This window comes from Balaenoptera physalus (assembly GCF_965194825.1).
Source record: "Balaenoptera physalus genome assembly, chromosome: 16".
Lineage (NCBI taxonomy): Eukaryota > Metazoa > Chordata > Mammalia > Artiodactyla > Balaenopteridae > Balaenoptera > Balaenoptera physalus.
Window position 1 is genome coordinate 88,267,158 of NC_138898.1, and position 23,446 is coordinate 88,290,603.

Consider the following 23,446-nt stretch of genomic DNA (forward strand, 5'->3'; position numbering starts at 1 on the left):
GAGAGAGAGTGAGAGACCGAGACCGGCGCACGCGCACTGGGCCCCACGCAGCGGCCGCTGGGCCTCTGCGCCTGCGCAGATGCGCTGACCCGGAAGACACAGGTGGGTCTCCTAGGGTCTTCGCAGGTGTGAAGACTGTTCTGCTATTTTCTTTTTGTAGATAAGGACTCTTCCTGACCCGAAGGGTTAGCTAGCCCAGAGACCCCCAGCAGTCAGTGGCGGATCTGGAGTTCATACCCAGGTCTGTGGGGCTACAAGCCTGTGACGAAGTTGCCACCAGCCCCGCCCTATCCTGGGGTCAGGAGTGCCTCTTTAGGACCATTCCCTGGTTCAGGGCCTGAAGCCACACGGCAGCTTTGTGCTGGGGAGTGGGGAATAGCCTGATCTGCCTTCCTTCCTCCCGAGCAGGTCATAGGTTCTGACCAGTTCTCAGCCCCTCCACTCCCCTCCACCCTGGCCCGAGCCCTCTTCATCATGTACCTAACCCTGTCTTCCCACTGCTCTCCCCCACTCTGCCACCCCACCTACGGTGCATTCTCCCTACAGCAGCTGGGGTGACCTTGTTGAACCGTCAAACCAGGCCCATCAGCTTAGGATCTTGCAAGGCTGCACTCCAAACCCTTAGAGAAGCTTTTCCCTGGTAGTCACACAGCACAAGTCTGTAAATGCGTGATTATCTGCCTTCCCGGGTTAGGGTTACTACTTTCTCCCTCCTTCACTCCACTGCCTGCCACTTTTTTTTCCCCTGAAATACATCAAGCTTTTTCTTGCCCCAAGGTTTTCAAAGTCTCCGTGTCCTCTGCCAGGGACGCTCCTCCTGCAGGTATTTCCCTGTCACTCTCTCACTTCATTCAGCCCTCAGCTCCAGCGTCACTGCCTCAAGAGCCTTCCCTGGCCACTTTATCTAAAACAGCCCACCCATCGGTTCCCGTTCCTTTGCCCAGCTTTAGTTTCCTTCACAGCACTTAATCACTCCCTGACATTGTATCACACGTGTTACCTCTCTCCTCCCACCTTGAGTGTGTAAGTTGCCTGAGCTTGGAAACCTTGTCCATCTTGTTCACTGCAATGCACATAATAGAGCACATTAAATGCACTTACTAAATACTTCATTAATGAACAAACAAACATTAAATGTCAAATTTTTCCAAGTCTGAAGAACCTTCAGGGGTCTTCCAAAGGGCAGAATTTCATAGTTAAAAATAATAATGAAACTGTATTGACGGTTGTGAAAATGATACAGGGAATTGTAAACAAGGAAGTTATGAGATTTTTATAGAAAAAGAGAATCATTCAATCATTCATAAAATAAATATTTATTGGGCACTTGGTGTGGCCAGAAGTGACTTAATCAGAGAGGTCAGGGAAGACTTCCCTGAAGAAGATATTAAAATGAGCTCTGGAGGAAGAGTAGCAATTAAGGTGAAAAAGGGTGATTCAGAAGTTAGAACATTGTGCCTGTGATCACATACATTTTTTTTTTTCCAGTTTAAAGAAAAGAGGAAATTTATTAGAAGAATACAGTTTCTTGCAGGGACTCCAACAGCAGAAATGGGTTAAGAGCTAGAAGGAAGCCTTTCTGCAGGACAGGTCATGTTGTAACCACAAACGTTTACTTCTGGGTTTTGCAAGAACATGAATAGAATATTCTAGAGGTCAGTCCTCCCTGTATAGTGCATACGGGACTAGAATGTGGCTTCATTTCTGCTGGCTTTTTGATCCTTATATTCCTTTATGCTGGCTTCAAACGTGTCAAGCACATGTTGGCAGATGTCTATTCATGAGCTCAGTCAGGACTCTCTGAAAGGGCTCAACAGCTGGAAGGGTACCTCGAGTCTGTATGTGCAAATTAATTTTGCTCTCTGAAGGATGGGTTGTAGTGTAACCACAAAATTCCACTTCCGGGTTCTTCATGATCATGTAACAAAGAGAATTTCCTAGTGTATGGTCCTCCTCATGCAATACAAATGTCACACAGTGTCTATCTGTCCCAGGTGCCTGGACCATTTCCAGGGCTGTCTTCCTCTCGTCTTCAGCCATTGGGGTCTTCAATCCAGATATTTTTCTCTCCAGCTCCTGGTCCTCTTCCATGGCGGAGGTGGGTTCTGGGATCCTCAGGTGGTGCTGGAGGGCCAGAGTTTCTGCCACATACCTCTTAAGCCTGCAGGCGCAGCAGGAAGGAAGGAAGGACTGACACATATTTTCTTAAATGTAACAGTTTCCTTTTGAAGACAGGATTTGTCAGGTTTAGCAATAAGATAATGCTTCCACATAAACTTTTGTTAGTAAAGGTAAAGGAGATACTGTGAACTTAATGTTACAAATGTTAACAACAAACCATGAAACTATATAGCTTCAAAAAGATAGTAACCAAGGCTTCCCTTGTGGCCCAGTGGTTAAGAATCCGCCCGCCAATGTAGGGAACACGGGTTCGAGTCCTGGGCTGGGAAGATCCCACATGCTGCGGAGCAACTAAGCCCGTGCGCCACAACTACTGGGCCTGCTCTCTAGAGCCCATGAGCCACAACTACCGAGGCCATGTGCCACAACTACTGAGCCCGCGTGCTGCAACTACTGAAGCCCACAAGCCTAGAGCCCATGCTCTGCCACAAGAGAAGCCACTGCAATGAGAAGCCCATGCACTGCAACGAAGAGTAGCCCCCTCTCGCTGCAACTAGAGAAAGCCCGCACACAGCAACGAAGACCCAACGCAGCCAAAAATTAAAAAAACAAAAAATACATTTACCTTAGAAAAATTTGTTTACTCTTTTTTTAAATTAATTAATTTTAAAAAAGTATTTGCGGCACGCAGGCTCAGTAGTTGTGGCTCGTGGGCTCTAGAGCGCGGGCTCAGTAGTTGTGGCGCACGGGCTTAGTTGCTCTGTGGCACGTGGGATCTTCCTGGACCAAGGCTCGAACCCGTGTCCCCTGCATTGGCAGGTGGATTCTTAACCACTTCGCCGCCAGGGAATTCCCTGTATTTTGTATAGTTCTAATCACTGCAGGTATATTCTGCCATTTCCATGTAACAGTATTCCATTGATTGAATTAGAGCTATTGTATTTTTTTTGTAAATTTATTTATTTATATTTTATTTTTGGCTGCGTTGGGTCTTCGTTGTTGTCTGCGGGCTTTTCTCTAGCTGCGGTGAGCGGGGGCTACTCTTCGTTGCGGTGCGTGGGCTTCTCATTGCGGTGGCTTCTCTTGTTGCAGAGCATGGGCTCTAGGCGTGCAGGCTTCAGTAGTTGTGGTGCACGAGCTTAGTTGCTCCGCAGCATGTGGGATCTTCCCGGACCAGGGCTTGAACCCGTGTCCCCTGCATTGGCAGGCGGATTCTTTTTTTTTTTTTTTTAGCAGAAAAGAAACCTACATTTTTAAAAAAAAATAAATTTATTTATTTATTTATATTTATTTTTGGCTGTGTTGGGTCTTCGTTTCTAGGCAAGGGCTTTCTCTAGTTGCGACGAGCAGGGGCCTCTCACTGTCACAGCCTCTCCTGTTGCTGAGCACAGGCTGGCAGGCGGATTCTTAACCACTGTGCCACCAGGGAAGTCCCAGAGCTATTGTATTTTATTTATTTATTTTTTAATATTTGTTTTATTTGGTTGCACCAGGTCTTAGTTGCGGAAGGCAGGCTCCTCAGTTGCGGCACGTGGGCTCCTTAGTTGTGGCATGTGAACTCTTAGTTGCGGCACGCACGTGGGATCTAGTTCCCTGACCAGGGATCGAACCCAGGCCCCCTGCATTGGGAGTGTGGAGTCTTATCCACTGTGCCACCAGGGAAGTCCTGAATTGGAGCTATTTTAAGACAATATATTGTGCCATCATGTGGGTATGTCATACAAAGCATAGACAGCCCCTTATTTTACACAGGTTTTTTTCAATTTTCTATTAAAAATGGCTAGTTTAAAAGTTTAAAAAAATAAAAAAATAACTTTACTTCCAAAATGAGATATCCAAGTCAAAGCATAGCTCTTGAAAAGGTGAATGACCCATCGTTGACTACTAAATGATGAAAATTTTCAAATACAGAGATGTCTGATACCTAAGGACCCACCATCCGATTTAACAAGGGATAACATCCTGCCATATTTGCTTCATCTTGAATTTGGTGGTGGTGGTGGGGGGAGATCTTTGATATCCTTCCCTGCTTGTTCTTTCAGGTTAATTTCACTATGTAGTTGCAAATAACAGCAGGTATTCTTCAGCGATTTCTTGGCATTTCATTTTATCTTCATATTAACTTGAAGAAACTAATCTTTATTCTGTGTTTCAAACTGATTCACATCTTCCTCTATTTCTCCCTTTAGGACTGGATTTTCTTTGAGTAAATCCCTATGTTCTGAATAGGATTAATATCCTTGGATTTAATGTTTGCTGCTATTGTCTGTGTCAGATGGGGGTTGGGATGGGGGGTTTCAGCCGGGTGATCTTTCCGTCAGTTGGATAGTTTCTCTGAGCATTCTTTAAAGTCCTGAGATCTTCAGTTCTCAGAACTTGAAGTAAACACATCACTTAGTTTTAGGGCACACCAGTTTTCCTATTACAGAACTATTTATTGTCTTAGAAAACTTATGAGTAAATAGGTTCTGTGTTTCCATTCCGTTTTGGTAATGGAGTCAGTATATAGTGTTTGCCTGAAGACTCACTTTTTAAGCACCCAAGGTCTCCCTAGGTCGGAAATCTGGAGTATTATGTTCTGGTAGTATAAAAAAGTATCCTTGTCATTGTTTAAAAGGACTAGTGCTATATTATGCTGCAACTTGCTTTTAAATTGCAGGGACAAAAGAGGGAATTGTTTCAGAACTGGAAGAGAATGCCCCGGCCAGCACCTGCACAAGACTCCACACTGCAAAGGCTAACCCAGATCAGTTGGCAGGGGAGGGGGCGGTGGTTACTGGGCAGAGTGCAGGGTCCTTGGAGATTCTACATTCAGCCACTAGATGGTGAAGCACACAGGAGAAAAACCCACATGGAGCCCCCAATCCAATCAGCCCTCATCAGACCTCACTGACAGCAAGTTTTGCAAGGTACCTGGGAGTCAGTTTCTGAAGATGCAAGCTCTCTAACAAGGGCAAAACTACTAAAGTCGTCAAATGGGTCAAAGGAACTCTGGCTGAACTGGTTCCAGCCAGCTTTCAAGGCAGCTGTCCCAAGTTAAGCACAAAGAAGGGGAGGGGAAAGAGGGCCCCTGAGGTCCTGAGCACTTGATGTACCCCAAGCTGTGTTGTGAGCTTCAGGACATGGGCTCATCTACACCTCACAGAAATCCTGTGGCAGGAGTCTCTGCTGGTAACTGAGCGGGAACAAGGCTCACGTTAAATCCAAGGTCAGAGCTAGAGTGTGGGGAGCCAAGACTCAACACAAGTCTGACCCCAAAGCCTGTGCTTTTCCTAGCGTTCCCACAAATCACTTACGATTTCTACTGAAATGGAATCTTTGCTTGATCTTTCCAGGAAACTGTCCAACCAACTGGTATCTTTGGAAAGGCTGGGCTGGATCTTCCCTAGCAAGGCCTTCCACCTGCAACTTTTTTTTCTCCAGCCATTTCTCTCTTTGACCAGACTACATAAGGAAGCAGGAAACCTTCCTCTTCTTCTTCTTCTTGTTTTTGGCCATGCTGAGCAGCTTTCAGGATCTTGGTTCCCCAGCCAGGGACTGAACCCAGGCCACCACAAGTGAAGCACTGAGTCCTAACCACTGGACCGCCAGGGAACTCCCTGGGAAACGTTCTTCAAACCCTGTGATTGAACTGGACAAGGAATGGATTTGTGTCTGTAAGCAGCCAACAGCCAGCGGCTTTTCAGAGTTACTTAGTGGGCAAATTTGTTAACTTTGCTTTATTTCTCTGTATGTTTACATTAAAAAAAAATTCACACAAATAAAACAGCTCAATAAAAAGTATGAATTACCTGATAACCTTTATTCGGGAAGTGAGAGTAATTCTGAAACAGTGCTTCGTGAGGTGCGTCAGACAATGCCTTTGTTTCCAGCGTGTGCAGGGGTGCTGCCCAGTCCTGCGCTCCCCTAAGGCACCTGTTAAGATGTCATCCTGTTGGGCCACAAGATGGCGGCAGCATCTTGGCCAGCTTTACAGTTACGTGGGCAGAACGACTGAAGGAGGCACTGACACTTCATGAACCAGGTGGCGTGCTGAAGTCCCAGATCCTCGCTCTATGCATTGTGCTCTCCAGCGAATGATCCCAGCCTGTGTTTGATTTACATGCACAAAAACAAGTGTGAGACCCCCCCACCCATCCCCAGCTTGGGCAGCAAGGAGTCTGCTCCACTTAGGACACGATTTCCCACCCTTCCTCCACACTGTCAGAATCTTCCAAGGAGGATGAAAACAGAAACAAAACTAGGATACCAGAAAGAAAGAAACTCTGATACACAAAAGCAAAGACATGCGGGGGGTCGGGGGGTCGGGGGGTGGGAATGAGAGAGAGACAGACAGGAGGTTAAACGATGCAGTTACACTGCTTATTTAGAAAGATGTTACGAGACACACTAGATAAAAGTAAAACCCATCCAGCTCCCTTCCTCCACAAGATATTTTAATGCAGCAAGCGAGACTACATCCTTCTTGTAGTAAGCACTGTTAGTATTCAACACTTTAACATTTATGGTGCATCACATAAAAACAAAGTCAAATGCTTTTGCATAAATCAAAAAAAACACAGCAAACCAATACAATGGCAAAATCAGGAGGAAAATTCCAAATTTTCTAAAAAATACAGAGGGTTTTAGATTATTAAGTGCAGAACAAATGTTTGCAGCCCTATGTAGAGCTTTTGTTGCCAATCGAAAAACAAAAAAACCCATCCTGACATAGGATGTTCCAAAAGCCTAATTCAGAAAAAAGACAATTTATTCTATGCTTAGTAAAATGTTTATTTAGGATGGTAACACAAGATAAATCATGCAAGAGCTCAGTAAAAAGAAAACAAAAAACAAAAAAAAGTAAGAGTAAAAGGAATGGCAATTGGTGCTGCCAGTTAAAAAAAAAAAGTAAATCATTTTGCTATCCAGAAGTGATATCAAAAATCGGTTGAATCTGAGCATAGACATGGTTGTAGTAATCTTTTGCAACTATAAATTAAAGTGATAGGTAACTACTTGTGTTCCATTTCCCAGAGGAGTCCTAGATCCAAAATAATCACAAATGCTTCTTGCACCTCACGCTCAGACGGCAGGCAGCCCACAGCCCCTGCCCACCGAGTTCTTTGACAGCCTTGGGACAGTCTCAAACTGACACTTCTTAGCAGGGGAGGAGGGCAGGCACCTTTGGTGACTCTTAAATGAGACTCCATCGACATTCAGAATCTTAAAATTTTGGTAATGAAAACCTTAAGACTTGCAAGTCACCCTTACCAGCCTTAAATGTAGTGTTGTGACGTCCAAGGAAGGATTTCCACATCAGGTGGGAAGTGATTTGAACAGATGTACCAAACTGGACACAGTGTCTCAGATTTCAAACAAAGGTAACTCATCTTTTGGCAAAAAAATAAATATAGTGGAATGCAAGTTTGATAGATGGAGGAATATATAATCTACCAACTGTCAAGGAGTACGATTTCATTGCAGACACAAAGAATCAACAATTTCAAAGAATTTAAAAAAAAGTTTGCACTTATTCCTCACAAAATCTTCACTTTTGCAACTACCCCAATTGAAGCTACACACTGACTTTATTAATACAGCATTAAGTTTCTTTGTGTAAAAAAATCTTTGTACATAGTAATAAAAAAAGATAAGGCAAGATGCATTGAACAGAAACCTTCTGGTTCTTTCCCTCTGGGTTCTTACAGAGCCATAGATGACTATCTGCAACAAAAGAGTTAAGTTTCTGATTTTCCATATGAAGCATCTTGTGCCTTTGCTGTGATAAGAATTCTGTCCGAGCACCCTGAAGGACAGATGCTGGTCATGGTCTTTGGCACTTACGCTGGCAGACTGAGCTTCTTTCCCTTGAGTACTAGAATTTTCAAGAGAGGGAGAAAAAACAAAAGGTTACTGATCCTGACAAGCTTACAGTTTCCTCCTTCCCATTCCCAGAAGTCTGTCATACAAGATACTACATAGTAAGGTACAAGGAAATAAGCTTCTGACAACCAACAGGCATCTGATTTTGGTGTCAATAAACAAAGCCCTCTGAACTATAAAAATGTCATGCACACACAGACTGGAATTTTCTCCATGTATCTGGATGCCACAGCAATTGAATTTGAAAATAGTAATTCAATTGAAATTGTCACTGAATTCATAGCAGCTTTTTTTTATCATGACTTTCTTCCCTAATTAACATGTACTGAAATACAACTGTTATGATATTTTGGATGTTAAAAAAGGAGATAAGATACATATGCCCTTATGTATGCCCTCCCTTACCCAGCAATTCCACCATTAGGAATTTTATTGTATAGCCAGGATTCTTAGCCTGGGATCTGTGGTTGGGTTTCAGAAGCTCCTGAATTCCCTAAAACTATACGCATACATTTGTGTGAATATGTCTAACTGTGCATTTTTTTCTCAGCAAGGACCATGGCTTTCATCAGATTTTTGTGACGTTCACATGTCCTCTATTCATACAAATACAAAAATATACACATACAAGGATGCTGATTTAAGCACTGGATTTTTAAGCCCAAACACCCATGAACAGGGGGCTGAGTAAGTAAATTATAGTAATCCACATAATACTCTATTGCTATTAAAAATTATGTAGACGTCTGGGAAAAAGAGATTATAGAATAACATGTTTAGTTGAAATCATGTATCATTAAATCATTACACTTACTGAAGTATTAACAATGATTATCTCTGAGTGGTAGGATTCTGGGTGATTGTTTTCAGAATTATTAGTTCTGACTGATTTTACAATGAAAACGTGCCATTGTAGAAAACAATAAAGTTACAGAAAAAGAAAAAAAAAAAAGACTGAAAACCCTGACCCAGAATTTAACTTGACAGTCATTAAAATGTTTTTCTGAAGCCAGTTCTGCTTTCTGGCTTAGGAGCATGCTAGGCAAGGGAGCCCCTAGAAGAACACACGGCCGTAGAACAAAGCTGGCAGGACGCAGCCTAATGTACCTTTTGTAATGTACAAGTAGAAGAAGTCGCAGTATAGGATGGTCTGGACAACGCCGGCCACCACAGCGATGAGGTCAAAGAAGCCCTCAAAGTAGAAGCGCCAGATCCAGTTGACAAGATACAAAGCACGATAGAGGCCCAGGAAGAACAGGTAGTGGGTGGTGATGGTCTCGGCCTCCCCGGTCTTGCTGATCATGAAGAGCTGTGGTAGGATAGCCACTGACTCAAGGTAAATGGAGAAGGTCCACAAAATCTGTAAGAGAAACAGCATGCTTTGGTCAGCATCCAGTGCCCGCCATGAGTTCACAGGAAACACTCTTGCTTTACTGCGAAGTAGCACAAACAGAGTGGGGAGTCTGGCATCAGAGCCCAGGACAGAGTAGCTCTGCAATTTAATAAATCACAGAAACTTCAGCCACAAATAAAAGGCATGGACACTCCCAGTGACAAGCTGGATAACCCGGACACCTCTGCCTCTTTGGACTTTCATCACCCTGTCTCTCCAGCGTTGCATTCTTCAATTTTCTGGGACTCTACATATATGCTGTTTCTCCTGCATCAGCTTATCCCACTCTGAATCTAGGGTCCCTAATTTCTGCTTTCTGCCAGGGCTGACGAGACTGATGACTGGGTCCTTCCGCTCCCTCACTGCTGTTTTTCCTCACCAACTGGGTCTCCTTTCCAGACAATATTTAAATCGTCTCACTATTTTTCTTATCCTTCAGGCTTTTTTAGCATGGTTAAATCAAAGGGGTAACAAGTCAGAGTCGTAATCATGCAAACTCTCTGCCCAACACAGCACTTTATTCACGCTGACGAAAGGAGGACTTGTGAGTAGTCCCTGGAGTGTCTCAAAACCCAGGAGCTCCCTGCACCATCAGATGACCACCATCAGTGCGGTGACTGAATCAACCCCAGGACGCTCAGGGGTGGACGGAGCGCTTAGGAGCACTGGGGCACCATGCAGACTGAGCTTCCTAAAGACGAGGACTGAAGCACTGCTGCTTAGGTGATTCGCAGACGGCATCAACGAGCGAAGCCCGCACACGAAGAGTGGGAGTGGGGAGAAGACCGTGTGCTTCAGACACTCGGACAGGCAGCGCACTGCACTTGGAATCACAGAAGCCAAGTTTATATTCTAAAGGAGAGTCAGAGACACCCAAAGCAGTGTCTAACCTGGGTGCGTAATTCCTGCCCACGATTTATTTACACCAAACCATGTATGTCTGCCAACCCACCGCCCCGCCCCCCCCCAAACCCAAACCAAAACAGAATCCCATTATCTGCAAAAGGGTCTATTTCCCTAGGGAACCAGACAGGACTACTAAATAGCCTCTTAACTAACCTCAAGAGGAGAGAAATCATGATTGACTAGAAACGAGAGGCCTCCCACAGGGACCACCAGAAACTCCACTCGGAAAGTATCATGATTTCCATCGTAGGTTGCCTTAAATTTCATGTAGATCAGGTACACCGTGGCATAGGAGCAGGCAATGTAGATAAGCTACAAAGAAAAAAAAAATACTGGGTCATCAATATCTTAAAATTGTTCAAACTCTCTTGGCTGTTTACATCATCCATATGTATACACACACACACACACATATATGTGTGTATATATATATACATTTTTTTTTTAATTTAAAATATATACTTTTTTGGGATATACAGTTCTATAAGTCATATAACCACAACCACAATCAAGACACAGACCAGTCCTAACACCTCCGCCACCCCAAATTCCCTCATGCTGCCCCTGCAGAGTCAAGCCTTTCCCCCAGCCTAACCTCTGGCAATCACTGATGTGTTCTTGGTCCCTGCAGTTTTCGCCTTTTCTAGAATTCTATTCCATAAATAGAATCATAACCATATGTCAACTTTAAGATCAGCTTCTTTCAGTTAGCATAACGATTTGAGATCCAAATGTGTTGTCGTGTGTATTAAGAACTGGTCCCCCCATATTTCAAAGCAACAGCCCATGTCTGGGTGCCACAGCTGTTCATCCACCCAGCAGTTAAAGGACAGGTGGGCTGTTCCCAGCTTGGGGGATGGTGGGTAGAGCTGCTGTGAACATTTGTGTACAGGCTTTTGTGTGAATGTAAGTTTTCATTTCTCTTGGGTAAATACCTAGGAGTGGGATTGCCGGATCATATGTTAAGTGTTAAGTTTAACTTTACATAAGAGACTGCAAAGAATGTATTTTTAATCTCATTTTAAACTATTAGATAGTAGCTTTAGAAAAAAAGTGAACGGGAAGTGTAATGCAGTTCAAAACCAAGGCACTTCCTTACAGCATGAAGATATTTCTGAGCTAGTGCTTTTTCTAAAGATAAGATAAACAGTGTAACTCATGTTAAACTTTGCAATGATGGTTTTAACTTATATATTGTTGCTATGAAATTTTGCCTGGTAACATAACAAAAGCAAAACCAAAACTAAGTGGTAATTTGTAAAACACTGCTGCCTACATGTTCACCTTTCACATTCAAAAGGTAAAACACTATATATTCATCTGAACCCAAGGAGAAGTCTGATATTCTGAAATTACACCAATTTTCAGACTGCAGAATTTTAGGCTCAAGAAGCAAATGGCAATTCCAGCCTATAAACATAGACAACCAGGATGTCAGCCGCGTGGCCTGGTGCTACTTCTCTCCAGGAAAGGCAACTTGTGAAACCTGATTAGGAAAACATTTGGGCAAAACAACTTCAGAGGAAAATGGGAGCAACCATTCAGTCCACATACGCTTAAAAACAAAACAAAACAAAGACCTAAACTGTCCCTGGCATCTTATCATGAAGTTATATTTGCAAATAAATAGTCAACACAATATCAGTATTAAAATTGTTGATCATACCCATACACCAAGAAGTAACCCACACACTCCCCTCCCCACTGCAAAGTCAAGGAAGATCAATATCTTATACCGTTAGAGGAGTTTTCTCCACATGAAAATATATGCATATATGTATATGAATAAAATAACATATAATCCACATGTATAAACAAAATACACACACATCTATGTACAGAGGGTCCCCCCACACGCAGAACATCCTGTGAAGGCACACGGTGGCCGGGGGTCCCTCCCCAGCCCCACTCCTGCAGTCAGCCCAGACTGCACCCATAAAGGCTTAGCAGCCACTGGGAAAAGCAGCTGCTTGTCTCCTCTCACCAGTGCTTGGCATTTAAAGTAAAAAGCTATGAGCACATAAAACTTGTCTCTCACTGCCCTGATTTTCAAGACATTATGTTTGGAAGCAACAATTAAGCAAGTAAGAATTCCTCTGAAAGCTAGGCGTCCTGGGGGAAGGGGACTCTCACTTATACACTTCCAGTATCTACAGTTTTAACTCGCCTGCACAGCAAGCAAAGACCTAGGCTTTCTGTTTTGGGCAGCGCCATGCCGCTTGTGGGACCTTAGTCCCCCAGCAGGGATCGAACCCGGGCCCCTGGCAGTTCGGCGGTGAAAGCGCAGAGTGCTAGCCACTGGACTGCCGGGAATTCCCGGACCTAGCCATTTTTAAGGAAGCTAATTATTTCCTGATAATGAGGCTCCCTCCCATCACTTAGTAATAAAGAATGGAATGATTCCAGGTAACTCAAATTTGCTTCTTAGTAAAGACCACAGGCTCAAATATTGGTTTGTCTACTTTGACCTGTGCTTATAAAAATGCTTTTGAACACAAAGTGTTGGGGGGAGTTGCTTTAAATACCATACCCATGGCTTTAGCTTAAACGTTGCTTCCCTGGGTACCGATAACCAAGTGCCTACCGCAGTGCCCAGCACGCAGGTGCGGTTAAGCATTTGAAGAATGAACGAATGAAACCAGACATCCTTTACACGTGCTGAGAGCCCCATACTTCTCCTTCATGGCACCAATCACAAACCGCAGTCATCCACTTAGTACTGCTATGACTGTCTGCTCTCCGCTGCCAGACCGAGTGCTGCTTGCCGTCTGCCCCGCCCTCACTGCGCCCTGGCGGTCCTCACCAAGTGTGAGGTCAGTGCCTGTGGGAAAGAACTGGGGCTGGCCGAAGCGTGGAGCACGTACCACCAGTGGCACACAAGAGGCTAGGTGGTATACAAACATTTTGTATTTTGAGAGTTATACATTTGTTTTCATGCGGGATATATGACACCAAAGGTGTCATGGATACTAATACTCAGGACAAGTTAAAAGGTTTAAAATCCATATTAAGTAAATTATGGTGCAGAGTTGCTTAAGCACAGTGAAAGTAACACCCAGATGGCGGACCCAGGCCCTCACAGAGCAGCAGGACAAGGCTGTGTGGCGAGGAGCCCCGGCTTTTGTTCTGAACCAACTTGCTGGGTTTCCCAGGGAGTCTATAATTTCCCACTGCTTGAAAACATAATAGTCACCCCTCTTTCTTATAAGGTTTTCAAGAGCTTTAGAAGTTTATCATAGTTGAGGAACTTAAGACTAAGAAATCTCTAAGTGTGAAGCACTTTCATTAAATAGATACTGCTTTGATATAGAAAAATTATGCTTAATGGTAACTATTCCTAGTTATATGCACTAGGTGGTCTAAAAGTGCTTACGTCAAGAACCGCATATTTAGACATTATTCTTGAAGATGTTTAATTAAGTGCACAGGTGACATAAATTTAACAGTTTCCAGAGGTCTGTGAATTATGGATAAAATACATTCCATTGGATGCCACACCATACCTTCATAGACGTATTATATAATGAAATAAATGAAGTAAAAAGATCCAGGTAACGAGTTGTGAAGACCAGTGCAAACAGAAGCTGGCTTTTCCCAGAAATACCTAAAGAAACAAAAGGAAAGCATTAGAAATGCCTCCAAGAGCTTTATGATTCTTGTAGACAACACCGTGCAGGAAACGCAGGAAAGTGGGACACCAGGGGTCAAGGCTGATGGTCAGGATGACTCTAAATAAATGACAGCAGTTTCAGTTTTTCTTTCCCTTAACATTCTTGAACATAATCGTTTGGGAAGGTTCTAACAACTTTTCTGTCTTACTATGATGGGTGACCATAGGAAAGTGAGTTAATTATGCCAGCTCCAATATACCAGGATGTGCATTGTTTAAAGGAACATAAAACACCTCAAATATCTCTAAGCAGGAAGAAATTTATTTCAAAAACCCTGCTGTTACTTAGTGTTGTAACTTGTCTGTTACCTTTAGCATCCTTCCATTTTAAAACAATATCTCATGGTGACAAATCTTTCGAGGATGGAGCTGCAATCTACCTGGATTAAGGAACCATGTGGGGGACACCGCTTCAGGGCAGAGTTTGAGCAGTAATCCTCCTGGACTGGCCTCCCAAGGTGACTTCTTTTGTGAGGGAAGCATTTACTTGGACAGGTTAAAAGCTTAAAAAAAAAGTTCTCTTAGATGAATCACACAACCAATCTCAGACTCACATAAAAATGCTCCTGGATGCTATGGCAACAAGAGGGTGGGAACCTGCTCGTCTTCCAAAGCAGCAGTCTTTTATTGTTTTAACATTTTGAAACTGCTTCTCCCTCCAGTTGCCACCCCCCTCCGGAGCACCGATGTGGCACACGGAGACACAGCCGGGGACGTCTAGTAGGTCAGGTGCCGTGTACCCGACATCTGGATTTGGCCAAATATTTGTGTGACAACATGACTGTGAACTGTGGGTTTCAGAGTTGGAGAAAGAGCGAATTCATTAAGGAAACTGAGTCTTATTAGGTGTCAGAACCGGCCCAACCTCACCTACATTGCAAACTTCACACCATTAGACGTTTAAGCAAGTTAGTATTTAGCAGAAATGTCACTGTACCCAAATCATTAGCAATATTCTTCCAGAATGTGAAAATCACATTGTTCTAAATGATATTTTACAAACAGCACTACTTTACAAAACAATTTTATAGCCTGTTGAAGCGAAAAGCCTGGATCTAAAAATGTTCCTTTCTACGTATGCATAACTGCAGTTCCAACCTATTCACAAAAATACCTAAACAGAAACCAAAGAAAAAGTTGACTCTATCCTTCTGGATCCATCAGTAGTAACCAATTTCAAGGGTCAAAGGTGGAGATACAGATAGTCAGCCTGCCCCTTCTAGTCTTTTCTCCAGTAACAGGGAACTTTTTTTTCTTATCAAAGATCAGTGTTCCAAAGGAGAAACAATGAGGCTGCCATTGACATAGAGAACATGGGAGAGAGAAGACAAGATGGGGGAAAAAGGACAGGGAGCACGCAGTTCACGTTTGGTGACTGCTGAAGCCTTCAGTGAGAAATTTCCAGTTCATTTTCTAAATGGTTCTTTCCAATATTTTAAATAAAAAATTATGGAATACACATGTGCAAATTTTGTTGTAAAGGGTTTATTCTAATGGAACTTTGGAAGCCAGGCAAATTTTAAATTTGTCCTCATTTTCAGCATTCCTATACTAAACATGAGGGACTATCATATTGCTTTTACCACTCGCCTTTGCGACCCAATTCACATCACTTCCTCTGGGAAGTCGTCTTTGAAGACACCCTCCCTCACTGCTGTTTATTCATTCAGCAAGTGTACACTGGGAACTACTTCATGCCAGCTGCTGCCCTAGCTCCTGCTACAGTGCTTATAAAACACACTGTGAGGGCTTCCCTGGTGGCGCAGTGGTTGAGAATCTGCCTGCCAATGCAGGGGACATGGGTTCGAGCCCTGGTCTGGGAAGATCCCACATGCCGCGGAGCAACTGGGCCCGTGAGCCACAATTACTGAGCCTGCGCATCTGGAGCCTGTGCTCCGCAACAAGAGAGGCCGCGATAGTGAGAGGCCCACGCACCGCAATGAGGAGTGGCCCCTGCTTGCCACGACTAGAGAAAGCCCTCGCACAGAAACAAAGACCCAACACAGCCATAAATAAATAAATAAATAACTTAAAAACAAAAAAACAAAAACACACACACACTGTGGTTACCTGGTTGCCTGTCTCCCTCTCCCCCAAACCCCCACCACACACAGAGACCTCCGACGGCCGGGGCCATGCCTGACTCCACTTTGTGTTCTCTGTGCTGAGCACTGGGCCTGACGCACAGCAGGGCCCAGAAAATACTTGCTGAATGAACAAATGGAAAAAAGAAAATGTAATTTATTTTGTTTTCATGTCATGGGGGTGAACTCTCATTTTATGGTATTTTGGGATAACACTTCCAAACAGTTTCTAAGTCATACTGTGTCTCTATGACTGTAAATAGGCGACATGCTCTGGGCTCTGCCCTAATTTACTGCCAGCCAGAGGGCGGGGCAGAGGAGCAGGGGACAGGCGGCGAGTGGCCTGCAGCTTGTCCCGTGGTGCAGAACCACGCAGGAACTGCCATGCTGCAAACCGGATGCGCTTACACAGTTTCACCCCATTCTTCCTGGCCTGGGATCCTGACTAGCAGGTAGCAGCTTTTCCCTTTAAAACAGAAAAACCGTTCCGTCTCCCCAGGAGGGCAGGGATCCCAGCTGAAGGCAGATCAGGCAGGGGCAGGAATCTCCTTCCAGGGGGAATACTTGCTATAAGCCAGAGGGGCTCCCACGGTCAGTTTCTGGGTTGAGACCAAAGCATGCGAAGGCTATCGGTAACAAGCTCTCAAGAACGCTCACTCTAAATGCTTCTCTAACAGCCATCCCAGTACCAAATGCACCAAATATCCAGAGTAAGGAGTATAGCTTGTAAAATGGAAACCAGTCATTAAACTTAACACCATTCCTGTCTTTTCCCACTAGGCCAAGTTAAGTTTAATAAATACTCCACTGTATGTTACTTTAAATTAAGCTGGTTAAAAGCCGCACTTCTCAAATTCCCACTGTTTATAGAACAAAGCCCTCAGCCAAACAGAAAAGCATTCAATGAATTATTTTTGTCCTGGCAACAGCTGGGATGCAACCAAGCACTGTAGGTCAGACCACCGGGCTAACCTGCATGGCAGCATTCAGCAAGGGCCCCAGGCACCATGCTCTGACCCACTGTCTCAAAGGATCCAGATGCTCTCCTAAAGGCCATCAACTTACCCTGGAACCAGCAGCCCAACACTCAGCACCTGACGCATAACACAGCTCTTGGGACTTGGGGAAAGAAAGGCTTTGGAGCCAGAAGGTTTGGGTTCAAGCTCAGCCCTTGAATGCACCAGGTAAGCCAGGGCCCATTACATTCTTGGCCCCCCTAAACCTCACTTTCTGCATCTGTCAAATGGGGACAAATTACGCCAAATTGTGGGACTACTGGAAAAAGTGTTTTTGACTATACCTGCCACGCTGCAAATGCTCAGTAAATGACAGCTATTACTATGTATCGCTTTGCCATCTTTTCTTGTTTTCAGAGAAATCCATGCTATTTTATTAAAAATACCAACTGGATTAACATACATGGAATAAAAATCAAAAGGACCTTTTTAACACCCCTCCCACCTCCATTTTAAGTGCAACGTTCCAGGCTTTTTGTTAAAGCCGCTTTCTGTATGTGTGTACCCACACGTTTGCCCCTTAAAATGGGGCCATACAATCTCTTGCTTTACAATTTGCTCTGTTAACTCAGTGTTTCAGATATACCTTCTCCTGTTAATACTTCTAGCTCATTCTTTTTAATGGCTGCACAGTGCTCCACAGTGTGCAGCTACCGACATCTGTGTGACCCTTCCACTAATGGACATTTGGGTTGTGTACAATTTTTGTTCTTATAAATACTGCATGAACATCTTTGTATCTATAAACAGTGTTTTGTATTTATTTATGTACAACAAACATCTTTATACCTATATATAGTTTGTTCACATATATGACAATTTCTGTAGTTCAAATTCCCTAGAAATGCTGGGATAAAATAAACACTTTGTTTTGAAATACTGTCAAATTTCCTCTACATAGGCTGTGCCAATTTACATATTCCTTAACACCAGATGAGAATACACCTTACTTCACACCCTTGCCTACATTAGATCTTGTAAACCTCTGACTTTTTCCCACCTGGCGGCAAATGATGGCATGCACTGCTATTTTAATATCCAAGTTCCTAACTACTAGTGAGGCAAGGCATTCTTTCATGTTTAACTGTCCTTCTGTTATTCTTCTGTGAACTGCCAACATTGCCCATTTATCTATCAGGTTGGTTTTTTTAATTTGTAGGAGTATTTTATTATGGATATTAACCTTTTGTCACTTAGATATATTGCAGATTATTTCTCTCAGTTTATTATCTTTTAACTTTGATGATATTCTGAATTAGTAAGTTAATTTGGGAGACAAATTATCTCGCTTCCTCACCAGCCTGCCTGGTCCTATCCAGGACACTGGTATGAACATACATTCAAGGTCACCTTCTATGTCCATCAGCAAAGTTTCATACTTTTCCTCATAGAGGTCTTATCCCTCCTTGTTGGGAAATTAAGGGAGCCTTCCCTAGGGTCTTTCTTGCCACTTCACATCCATAGGATTTACTGCCTATATGGTTTGATACCCTGTGTTTTTATCTTTTTATATATGTCTTATTATGTCAACTAAATTGCAGCTTTCTTGAGAGTAGAAACTTTGACAGCAACAAGCTGCTGCTCTGGACGGTGTCCCCGGTGCCTTGCACATGGTGGGTGGTCAGTAAGTGAGAGCAATGATTACTCACGAGGCTGCCACTCAAAAGAACAAAGGTGACAGCTGCTACCAAGAGGGAGCTGGCACTGTGAGGCAAAGGCTTCCTGAAGTTCTCAGTGACAATAAAAGAGGAGGTCTTTTCCATGTACTTCAAAAATATAAACTGTCACAAGGACATACTGTATAGCCCAGGGAACTATACTCAATATCTTGTAATAATCTATAAGGGAAAAGATTCTTAAAAAGAATATATATATATATACACATACACACACATATATATATTTATCTGAATCACTTTGCTGTACACCTGAAACTAACACAACACCGTAAACCAACCACACTTCAATAAACAAAAAAAAAACAAAAAAAGAGGGGAAAAAACTCCCCACATCTGGAAAAGCAACTACAAAAATCAGTCAATCAAAATACCAGACACTGCATACCACTTAAGACAATTTAAGATGAAATATATTAAAACCTAAAACTTCAACACATTTAAGAGCCAAGAAAATGGCTGCTTTTTGTAAATTAGATACATTCATTGCAAAAAAACTATCTCTTAATAAATTCAAAATATAAAGGCAAATATACATATAAATATATACACACACACACACACACACACATATATATATATAAACTGTCCAATTACAAGAAATGCAGGGACACTGTACATTACTGTCATCTTCAGGAGAACGAAAAGTTTGCAACTTACATGACAACAGCTAACAACAATCTAAGCAATAGGTGGAGGAGGGAAGGGGAGGATGGCTGGGAGCCTTGGAGCTCAGAAGAACTCCACTAGTACTTTAAGCACAAGAGATACAGTATTGATAATAACTATCAGCCTACAGGAAAATGTAGATGGGAACTCCTTCACCTACAAACCAAGGCTTGCTCTCCCAACACTACCCAGGTCAGTGGTGAAGACAACAAAGTGACAACCTGAGCATGCTGCGGCTCCAGCTGCAGTCATAGTTCAGGAAGATGAGGAACTCACACTTCATTTGGGTGCCCCTCTGTCACGACAACGGCGGACGCCAGAGAATGCCAGTTCAAACTCAACCAAGATCAACTCCCCTGCCCTCACTTTAAAATAGGTCCTTTAAGGCACTTGTTCAAGAAAACAGAATCTTCCTCACTCACCTGTCTCATCCTTACCCTAAGGAGAAAAAGCCCTGTGGTTCTATAGCTGCAGCTATGTTTTTATTTATTTATTTGTTTGTTTATTTGTTTATTTATTTATGGCTGTGTTGGGTCTTCGTTGCTGCACACGGGTTTTCTCTAGTTGCGGCAAGTGGGAGCTACTCTTCGTTGCGGTGCGCAGGCTTCTCACTGCAGTGGCTTCTCTTGTTGTGGAGCACAGGCTCTAGGTGTGCGGGCTTCAGTAGTTATGGCACATGGGCTCAGTAGTTGTGGTGCACGGGCTCAGTAGTTGTGGCACGCAGGCTCTAGAGCACAGGCTCAGTAGTTGCGGCGCACGGGCTTAGTTGCTCTGCAGCATGTGGGATCTTCCCAGACCAGGGCTCGAACCTGTGTCCCCTGCATCGGCAGGCGGATTCTTAACCACTGCGCCACCAGGGAAGTCCCAGCTGCAGCTGTGTTCAAAACAAATGCCAAAATCCTAAAATGAACCCCAATACCAGTATTTTCAAAGTGAGAAACACAACCTGAATGTACACATCTCGTATTTTAGTTGAGAAACTCATATCAAATTCTTACTCTTTCAAAAGTCTCTAAACAACTTTAAATTAGGATGGAAAAACAAGGCAGCTAGTCAAATTCAGAATTTAATTCTGAATAAATGATCTTGGTGATTTTGATTTTTACAAGGCCAGGAAATCTCACATATAAGAACTAAAATGATCCTAAGTCTGATAAAGAGGATAGTTTAATAACTATTGGAATACTGGGCAAACGCACACAAACTTAACTCACCTATTTACCTTCCTTATTATTTTGGCTGAAGTATTTTATATTTTCCTAAATGCTCCTAAATCTCCCAAATGAGAACATTTAAAAATGTTCTAAATGAATATTTAAAAACAAACAAAATAGCAAACCTCCTTATTTTCTGCTATTACTCAAGGTTCCCTTAAGAATTCTATATTCAGCATTGCACTAACTTCTCCCCAACATCTTAGTTTAGATACACATTTAGGAGATCGCGTGCTTCAACATTTAATGACTTGACAGAGGAGGGGATTCTGAGGAACATATGAAGGATAAAGAGATGCATACAAAGATTTTGGAGCAAAAACAAAGATTAACAGTAACATTTTCTGGTGGGGGGATGGGCAAAATGAGAGAGTAGATCTTAAAAGTTCTCATCACAAGAAAAAAAAAAATGTAGCTATGTGTGGTGATGGGTGTTAACTAAACTTACTGTGGTAATCATTTCACAATACACATATCAAATTTTTATGTTGTACACCTAAAACTAATATAATGTTATATGTCAATTACAGCTCGATAAAGCAGGGATAAAAAATAACATTTCCTGAGTGCAACAGAAAATGACCTAAACTACTCACCTGAATAATTTTGAATAATTTAAAACAAAATTATTCAGGCCAAATAGATATTTATTCAAATCCTTAACTGTGAGTTACTGATCACCTGTGTTCCAACCCTGGCACTAATTTTCTCACCTCCCTGAGCCTCAGTTCCCTGGTCCACGGAATGGGGGCAACAGCACTCACCTCATAAGGTTATTTCAAGGACTACGTGGGATAAGCCATATAAGGTACTTAGCTCACTACTTAATACATAGCAAGCCCTTAAATGTCAGCTATCACAATCACTGAAATTACTTTGCTGTCATTGGAAATCATACAACTGAACCTCTCAGAACTACACACAAATTAAGAGATCACCTCCAAGCCAAACACACCAGCTTCAGTACATGGACTTTGCAACATCCACTTTGATTGCTCAAAGGTCTTTTTTGGTTTTGCTTACTTCCTGGATTTCAGCTATGTTCCTGGGAGATAGGTGAGGCCTGAAGACAGCAGCCAAAAATGCGGTGTTCCTTGACAGGTGAAAATATTTAGAAATCAGTCAGGTAAATGGAATCTCTGCCACCCAGGTCCTTTGGGACCCTATCTTTTACTGTCTCTGCAAAAATTAAGCTCTTTAATTCATCAAACGTTATTATACTGAGGGCATGGCATCAAAAATATGTTTAAGGAAGACGCCGTAATTTTAAAAAAATCATTTAAAATTCGTCATTCTTAAGCTTTTAGGGTTAGTGAAATGCAAACCCCCGCAACTACTGGCCGGGAAAGATTTGTCTCACTGCCTCCCAGCAGTGTGAGCATGAAATGTGTACTCCCGAGGAGCGAACCGCCAACTCACTGGTGACGTGGAGTGAGGAATTACAGGAGACCACGCTAGACCTCGGCGGTACCCGGCGCCGCGCCGCAGGTTGAAGAGAACCCATTATTAGATGGAGGCACTCGGAGTTTGACAAACTAGATCGTCCCTCAAAGCAGCATTAACTGCCCCAAGAAATTCGCTTAGAGCCCAACCCATACCCCCTCCCGTGGGAGGCATGATCCTGGACCCGAGAGCTGGGGTGAAACCCACAGGACAGGGGGTTTGCATTCAAAACAGGGACAGGCCTGCCCGGACACCCTAACCTAAAGGCCAGTCCTCGAAGGGGTAGGGTGGGGAGCAGGGTGACCTCTCCCCGCACCAGCCCCACCTACCGGGCTGGGTAGTCTGCCACGTCAGGCCGAGCCGCCGCCGTCCTGCCCATCCTCCTCCCGCGCGTCCCATTGATTCGCGGGCTCCCCGCACCTCGGGACCCCCAGCACAGGCGCTCGGAGAAGCGCCCACTAAAGCCGCGGGCGGAGGCCGCGCCTGCCGGACCCCCGGCCCCCCACCCAAACTTTTCAGACAGAACAAGGCCCCGCGCTGTCCAGTTGGCGCCTCCCCCTCCCCGACGGCTCAAGTTCGCGAGCCGACCAAGTGCAGAGCTGGGCCCAGCGCCGCGACACCTCGCCCCGGCCTGAGCTTCCACCCCGAGGGGCCGCAGGCTCCCCCCGGGCCCCGCCGCCCGCCAGGCCGGCCGAGGGGGTGTGTCGGGCCGGCGCAGGCCCGCGGGCCGTGGGGCAGCCGAGGTCGCCTGGTCCTCCCAGAGACCCGGCCCCACGCCCGAGCCTCTCCCGGGCCTCGCCCGCCGCTTACCGGCGCAGGAGCGCGTCTTCCAGATCTTCAGCAGCAGGATGACGATGGCCGCCAAGTGGGACAGGTCCCCGGTCAGCCGGAAGATGTTCATGGCGGCGGCGGTCTGCGCGGCGGCCCCAGGCTCCGCGGCTCAGGCAGCGCAGCGGCGGCGGCCACAGACAGGAAGCTGCGAAGATGGCGAGAGCGGGCGCGACGTGGCCAGGGACGTGGCCGAACTGCCGGCGCGCGCGCGGGGCAGCTTGGGAGAGCGGGCAGCCGCCAGGCCCCGCCCCTGCCCCGCCCCTTAAAGGGGACGCTCCGGGAGCAGGCCGGGAGCGAGGGCAGGCTCCAGGGGCCCTCTCCCCAGGACCCTGACTGCTTGCGAACTTCCCCCTGCCGGGTTTCCGGCTTCCCCTCGGGTGCCAGCGATTTCCTTTAATTTCTGAAATGACACTCTCTTGTGGGGGATTTTTTTCCCCTCCCACTGATCTTAAGAGCTCTATAGGTTTACTGTATGAAAAAGTATGAGGGGGGAAAAAATTAATGTGATTGCATCACTCAAGATAAGGTGGATATTGGGGTGTCGGGAGGGTGCGGCTT

At 44.4% G+C, this 23,446-nt stretch overlaps 1 protein-coding gene, 2 long non-coding RNA genes and 1 pseudogene across 4 annotated transcripts; 1 reads left to right on the forward strand and 3 right to left on the reverse strand.

The window, feature by feature from the left end:
• Positions 1–3: 3 nt before the first annotated feature.
• Positions 4–6,687, forward strand: LOC309645213. The gene is made up of 2 exons (XR_014254787.1): positions 4–102; positions 4,781–6,687. It is a non-coding gene; the product is annotated as an uncharacterized lncRNA (long non-coding RNA).
• On the reverse strand, positions 125–4,774 carry LOC309645210 (DNA-directed RNA polymerases I and III subunit RPAC2 pseudogene; annotated as a pseudogene). Its single transcript has one exon. The product of its transcript is annotated as a DNA-directed RNA polymerases I and III subunit RPAC2 pseudogene (transcript).
• Positions 5,903–23,091, reverse strand: KDELR2 (KDEL endoplasmic reticulum protein retention receptor 2). Its single transcript, XM_082429995.1, has 5 exons — positions 22,868–23,091; positions 13,789–13,889; positions 10,439–10,597; positions 9,094–9,346; positions 5,903–7,978 (listed from the first exon to the last, which is right to left on the reverse strand). Exons 1-5 carry the CDS (start codon positions 22,956–22,958, stop codon positions 7,944–7,946), a joined length of 639 nt encoding a protein of 212 aa, XP_082286121.1. The 5' UTR covers positions 22,959–23,091; the 3' UTR covers positions 5,903–7,943.
• On the reverse strand, positions 19,127–21,652 carry LOC309645216. The gene is made up of 2 exons (XR_014254791.1): positions 21,553–21,652; positions 19,127–20,274 (listed from the first exon to the last, which is right to left on the reverse strand). It is a non-coding gene; the product is annotated as an uncharacterized lncRNA (long non-coding RNA).
• Positions 23,092–23,446: the final 355 nt, after the last annotated feature.

Bases quoted from the DNA above. Each gene is read 5' to 3' on its own strand.
- KDELR2 (XM_082429995.1), bottom strand. From the start codon at position 22,958: ATGAACATCTTCCGGCTGACCGGGGACCTGTCCCACTTGGCGGCCATC. The intron at 13,890-22,867 runs GTAAGCGGCGGG...TTGTTTCTTTAG, and splicing joins GAAGACGCGCTCCTGCGCCG to GTATTTCTGGGAAAAGCCAG. The intron at 10,598-13,788 runs GTATGGTGTGGC...TTTTCTTTGTAG, and splicing joins TATATAATACGTCTATGAAG to CTTATCTACATTGCCTGCTC.